Source organism: Anneissia japonica, unplaced genomic scaffold, assembly GCF_011630105.1.
Source record: "Anneissia japonica isolate Jap-2015-1 unplaced genomic scaffold, ASM1163010v1 scaffold285010_len649756_cov215, whole genome shotgun sequence".
Classification (NCBI taxonomy): Eukaryota; Metazoa; Echinodermata; class Crinoidea; order Comatulida; family Comatulidae; genus Anneissia; species Anneissia japonica.
This window is the reverse complement of record NW_022699253.1, coordinates 435,556-442,740: the sequence shown is the minus strand read 5'-3', so window position 1 is coordinate 442,740 and position 7,185 is coordinate 435,556. Positions and strand designations below refer to the sequence as shown.

General features: G+C 44.5%; 1 protein-coding gene across 2 annotated transcripts in view; it reads left to right on the top strand.

Moving 5' to 3' along the window:
- LOC117102925 (aquaporin-7-like) overlaps positions 1–7,185 on the top strand; it is a 39,355-nt gene that overhangs the window by 20,796 nt on the left and 11,374 nt on the right. For both annotated transcript variants that reach the window (XM_033243381.1, XM_033243383.1), the window contains exon 3: positions 6,468–6,605. In XM_033243381.1, coding sequence (XP_033099272.1) covers positions 6,468–6,605 — 138 coding nt within the window. The remainder of the gene's footprint in view (positions 1–6,467; positions 6,606–7,185) is intronic.

The following is a 7,185-nucleotide window of genomic DNA, read 5'->3' as shown; positions in this document are numbered from 1 at the left end:
CTCACTCTTTATTCCTCCACTGGATATAATATATGTCCTACAGTCGATTTCAGACACACATTATGCTGTTGCCCTTGTGGGGTTGAGAAAAGAAAACGTATTATTATGGCACGTCTAGATGGCCGGAAATTCATTCAGATTTAAAATTGTGTATATAATTTTCCTTTTATCTCCATTTTTATTTTATTATTATTGTTTCACAGACTTAAAACTGTGTATACAATTTTCTTTTTATCTCCATTTTTATATACTTTTTTTCGACAAAGTTGATGGGGTCCCGGGCCGAGGGGGGGGGGGGACTCGTCGGGCCGACGGACCCCTCACTTTAATCTTTATAATATGATATATGCCCTACAGTCGATTTCAGAAACACATTATGATGTTATTTATCAACAAAGTCAGATCACAGACGGACAATACTGCTAGAGTAATATGGCAAAACAAACGTGTTTATTAACTGATACCAACAAGGTAACCAACAGCAACGAACAGCACAATGGAAGAGAGCGATAAAGTCACACTCGCCGATAGAGGGCAAGTTGTGCTACTGGCGTGACTACTTTTTCTTTTCCTTTAAACCACTTTAAACATCCACAGTAGCACGCACTGATGTCTAAACTAAAACAATGTTAAACAGGCTCTCAAAGAATAGTACAAATTGTACGGTAATAACATACTTGTACTTAAGGTACAAAGCCTAATGGAAAATCAGTTACAAGTGTACTTAAGGTACTGAAGCCTAATCTAAAATGCAGTCCCATATGTATTAAGGTACGAAAGTCTAATCTAAAATGCAGTCACTGAACCTGGCTGGAAGACGGTGTCTTCTCTTGGGACGTCGTAGAACAGGTCCAAATGGATGGATGAGTCTGGCTGGAGAATGTTGAAAGGTGAGGACGGCAGGTCCAAGTTTGATGGAGTGAAAATTTCACGCGGTACACCAGAGGGAACCGGGGCAGGCTTCTGGGGATGTTCCGTGAGCTTCTCACCGCAAGCGCGGGTACATGTGGCCATGGGGGGGAGGGGAGGGGATAAGGGGAATCGGAAGTGGGCACAGTAAAACATTCAGAGCGCTTGACGCGATACGAAGTACTGAGTTGTGAGCCAACAAACTTCCGAATACTGCACCAAGCACCATCCACGTCAATCACAAGGTAGCGTTGACGAACCTGGGACTTGTTACCGTCAGATGAAAACTAGATCTCCAATCTGCACAGTAGTATCTGGTGCTGTCCGAAACGTAGAGGCCTTGGACCTTTCGCTATAGGGGTGGTTAGATAAGCGCCGGTCATGTTAGGAAAGTAGAAGCTCGCGGTCAGAAACAGGAATTTGCTTGTGCGAGAATTGATCGCGCTGTGTCCACATTTCGCGAGCCGACAATCCGCTAGCGCGAATCCGGGTGTTGAGTTGGGCAGTAGCGATGGAGAGGGTACCATCAGACACCGGGCCGCCGCGCGGATCCTTGCGGAGTAACTCAACTTTGAGTTCTTGAACACCCCTTTCTGCAACTGGGTTCTTATTGACATTCTTAATTCGCCCAACTTCAACAAATATTCTGTGATCTTTTAATAGCGTGTTGTCGACAAGGGCTGAAAAACCTGGAGAAGGATCAGTGCGTATCGTAGCGGGGGAACATCTAAGGGACGTAATTCAATATATAGACGAAGCAGTGCATCGCGTAGGGTGTCGTGGCGCTCGTTTTCAATCAGACAAGACAAAGTGTAGAACGTTACAACCTCCCTCAAAAGAAGTATGAGCTGACATTCGCGCTTTATGACATCAGCTGCAAACGCGATTCCAACAACCTCCGGTGGGTCCCCAGTGGTCTGATCAATCATGGTATGAGGTATGCGACGCAAGGCAGCACACTGATGACACGAGTCGGAAACTTGGTCAATATACTTGTATAAATCAAGGGCGAAGAAATAGCGGCGAACAGATAGTTTGAGCTGGTGACTAGTGGGGTGGTCGAGACGAATGTGAAGGGCAGTAAGGACCCTCAATGATAGATCTGGGGACTATGATACATTCCTTAGTAGCTGCCAGAGGCTCACAACGGGCGACTAAAAGGTTGTCCCTGCCAATAGACGCAACATTGAGATATCTTTTGATATCTTTGAGGGACGAGTACCCTGTATTAGGTGAGCCCTAACTCTTCTGAGGTCTGAGCACTCATTCTGGAGAGCTAGCCAAGCTGTCTTGTTAGTAAAAGGTAACCGGGCATCTCCTAAAATTACATCTCGTGTGGAAGTGCGCAGTACGACAGATTCCTGATTATGGTGAACAAAAGAACAAATCTGGCAGTTGTCAGAGTCACACATGGGTGCATTGCGACTTGCAAAGTCGGAGGGTATGTTAGCTGATCCTGCCAGATGCCTAATAGTTACATGACAGCGACTAGCAATGGAAAGAAAAGTAGAGACGCGCGGCGAAACTGAGAACTGCCCACGACATAACTTCTCCAAAGCCTGCACACACGGCTTACTATCAAATCCATGCATTGTGCTTGGATTGGACAATGTACTTGCTGAAGTATTTAGTAGCTAAGGCGATAGCTAGTGCTTCTATCTCACAGGGTAACCAAGTTACTTGTCGGGCACGTAATTTAGCACTAAAAAACCCAGCCAGTCGTGGCTTGTCATTGTTAGTAACATAGAGGGTAGCACCTAAGCCATGCTTCTTAACTGAGCCATCAGTGACTATCCACAGCTGATCGTCAGGATGGGGAAGGACGATCGTTCTGTTTGAGGAAAGATCAGACTGAGCATCTTTACAGGCCTCGCGCAAGGGAGTAGACCAAACCAAAACATCTTGTGATTGACGTCCGGAAACGGCATCGTCCAGTGGGTCAAGGAATGAAGCGCATTGGGGAATCACTCGAGCCAGAACCTTATAAGAATCAATGAAGGACCTAAGGCCCTTAACGTTTTTAGGAGGGTCGCACGAAGCTAAGGTTGACACCCGATGTGGACTTGCGCGAATAGTCCCTTGAGACCATATCCATCCGAGGATGATAGTAGACTTAGGACATATGACAGTTTTAGTTGCAAATAAGCTGAGTCCGGACTCATACATGGCCTGCAGGAGGCGGTGCCATTTGTGTAGCAGTTCTTCATGGGAGTTGCCTCCAAAATACAGATCATCAGGTTTGGCGACAACTCCTTCCTTGAGTAAATCACCCAGAACTCGACAGGTAAGCTCCTCGAGGGCAGTCTCGGACCCTGGCATGCCCATAGCACAATGCGCATGAACTCTGACACCCTTAAATGGAGTGGCAACGCCACAGTACTTCATTGACGCACGGGACAGAGGGATCTGATAAAATGCCTTTGTGAGATCAGTCGTTATGATATGCTTCCACTTAGCGATATGACGCAAGACAGAGTTAACATCTGGCATAAGAGATGGTTGGGGTTTTGCGTACCGTCCAACCTCTGAAAATGCGGTGACAAGGCGAAACCCACCACTAGCTTTCTTAACTAAAAAAGAAGGGTTAATATATTCCATATTAATGTTAACATCCTCGGGGCGAACAAAAACACCCAGACGTTCGAGCTCATCAAACGTGTCTTGTAGTGCAACCAGTTTGTCGCGCGGGTACTGGAGAACCCGACCTTTACGTTGGGGGGGGGGGTTGAACAGGACCCATGTTAACAACAGCCTGGAAGGGACCAACATTACCGTTATAGCCTTTTATCATGGGAATCAAAGACGTTATCATACTCTTGATTAAGAGACTGAAACTTACACCTAACGTCTGGTGGTAAAGGCCATTTGGGTCTAACAAAACCTTGTCAGAGTGCGGAAGCAATGGCTGCGACACGGATGGGGTGGTATTAGATCGTGGTTGTGTTTTTTGTACGCTATTGTCTGATGGAGGAACATATATAGGTCTAACTTGACACAAATGTTCGTGGCGTCAGACTACCTGCGGAAGGTTGGTAAAGTTAGGGATGCGAACCCTGCCAGCTACGCTGGACACAACATCAAAACCGGGCCAAGCTTTCAGCTCATCACCTGGTTGTGTATGGGGTTCAAGCGCAAAGTCAGAGTCTGGAAAAGCAAGATCAGTCGGTAAAGCTACTTCGATGTACTCGCCTGGCCATACAGTTGATGTGGCCGGTGGTGCACGCAGGACTTGCGCACGACGCACAGTAAGATCTGAAGGGTGTTTGGGAGAGCCATAATGGTAGATGTCATCGCCTACGATAACCTGACGCTTAGAAGGGTGAATGGACACATCATTAACCTCTATAAAGGGAGTCCCGCCCAACACATCAACATCTAGCTTTTCGAGGACAAGTCCTTCGAATAGCAAATTTTTCCCATTCCGTGAAAACTGTAGAGAAGTTTCCCCAACTACCTTAAGAGGGGACATGCCATCAGCCTGGTGTGCAGATTGGGAAGACTCCTTAATAACTACCCCCAAGGCAGTAGCTGCAGAAAGGGAAATCATGTTGCCGGTGGCACCACTATCAATAGTGATACGTGCGGTATGATGGTCATGGAATACGTCAATATATGGGGACTGGCGTACCTGGACACGCATGGTGGTAACAGGAGGCATTTGGTTAATTGGCACTGAATCAATGTTTTCATCACTGTCATCATTGGCGATAACCTGTCTAGATTTAATTATGTATCTGCGATCAGATTCAGGTAGAAAGGGACACTCACTCAGGAAGTGTTGGTCAGGGCGACCACCCTGTTTGCATAGGGGGCATGATCTACGTGTCTGTACTCGGGACTTAAGAGATGGCTGAGGACGTGGTGGAGGAACTGATGTAGAGAACGACATGCGAGGACGAGACTGTCTCTTATACACATCTAGATGTGTATAAGAGACAGCCTAAGGCCCTTAACGTTTTTAGGAGGGTCGCACGAAGCTAAGGTTGACACCCGATGTGGACTTGCGCGAATAGTCCCTTGAGACCATATCCAACTCGGTACCATACCGCTGTTTAACCAGACGGGGTAAGTCTTTATTGATGAGGGAGAGCCATGTGAGAACGATCATATTTTCAAGAGAAGGAGATAATTCTTCATCCTCGGTGATCGGTTCACCATGATGTGAAATTCCACCATCACGACGCAACAAATTATCATCAATAAACGCGATAAGGCGTTAATACAAATCCTCAGGGCGTTCATCTGGTTCTAAAGATATACTAGCCAAAGCGATAAAGTGGGCACCGGTGGACTGAAAACCATAGTGAAGACGGATCATTTGCCAAATGTTGGGGAGAGAAGTAGAAGTCCTAATAATGGTATTTCTCGATATGACAGGACAGTAATTCGCAATCTGTCCTAGCATAAGCATATCATGCTTAGCTTTTGTTGAGCCGTACGGCGACGGTCTTTGGGAATATCATTCCCATCGTCTACAAAATCACGCATGGGAGCCGCTCGAGTGTGTGGCCTCCATGTACTACCAGCAGTCAGAAATCTAGCAAAATTCGGATCTAATGACAAGGTGTATTGGAGGTTCTGTCTAAAATTCTCAAAGGAATTGATAGTTTCTGATTTGGTAAGGCTCCACTGTTTCGGAGCTCGTTGTAAAGCCATAATAAACTAAGTAGCGTTTCCAGCTGTACGTTTACAACAACCGTCTGGCCCATGTTAACAAGAAATGCGCGCAAAATTTGAGGTTTTTAGGCACTTTCAGGGGATGAAAAGGGCATTTATAAAGGGGTGGGAAGATTTTTCAAAGATAGATATTGTCCCCTTGTTCCCCAGTGGTTACGCCATCGGCCAGCATAGATCAAAGGCGTTATGACAGTTTTTGAAGTGGAGAACCTTGCAGGGTGTTGTGAGTCTGGTCATTATGATATCTTCCTTTTTATTCTTGTCTTTATTTTCTCTTCTCTTTTTCTTTTTCTTTCCTTTTCTTTTTCTCTTCTTTCTCTTTCCCTCCCTCTCCCCTCTTTCTTTTCTCTCATTACCCAGTCCGGTACGACGGTTTGGTCAGCCCGGTAAAAACCGTCAGGGGATGGGCAGTTTTCCCCTCCCCCCGCGCCTGTTACGACACTGGCTAACACGCCAATCATCCCCCCGCCCATGAAAAATACTTTTCTACGCCACTGACGTCATTAAAATTGTAGTCAATTCCACACCTACAGTAGCATAATTTATCTGTTAAATGTAGGCGAAGCATTTGTCTTTATCGTAAATCGCCGTGCCAACCTTGAGCAGCTGTGCCCAAAATCATGTAGTTTTTGCGCATGCGCTAAAATTTTTGCGCTGCAAACGTGTGGTTTTTTACATTGTTATTATTGTTAATTTGTTATCGTTATTTTTATTTTTAGTATTTAGATAGCGCCTATTGTCAAAATTGTTTTAGGCATGAAGAGGACATTTTGGTATTCGTTATATTATAACAAATTTTAATGTGAACTTTAATTATATTTTAGCATGTTAATTTTGTAAAACAGGATGCGTTTAAGACAGTTTACGCTTTTTTGTTGTAGTTGGATATTTGAATGCGGCGCTGACTCTAGTCTTCTGGTTATTGGGCAAAATGAAGCTAAACGATGTTATTATATATTTGATAGCGCAATTTATAGGAGCATGTTTGGCCGAAGCTTTTATTTTTGGTTTATATAGAGGTAAGGATTCATAATGAGCATCAACACAATCTTCACCACAATGATAGGAAACATGATCTGTATTATTATAATCTCCAAATACAAAATTATCATCAGCATCATCTTCAACCAAATGTTGATGAATGATGATGCTGTTGATGACGACGATGGTGATGCTGACAATTATCATACTGATGATGCTGATGGTGACGAGACGATGGCAGCGACAATGACGAAGACGGCGATAATGACGAAGACGGCGATAATGAAAAGACGGAAAATTGCGCTGAACTGCGCCATCCATTATCAGGCTAAAAATAAAATATTGTTGTGTTGCCTAAATCTGCGACTTTTAAAAAATCAAGTTAGGCAGACATGCCTTATTATTGCAACTAGGCCTATAACTTAAATATACATACACAAAAATTGACCCTAGATTTTGCAGTTAGGCAATACAATGTTTTTACTTTTTGAATCATCACCCTCAACAACAGCCAAAAACTCTCTGCAATTGCAGGAAAAAAGATGAATGTCCACTCTCTGGAAATTGCCTCTCCTCATCCATCATCTACAAAGCCACTGTCTACTCAGATGATGACAA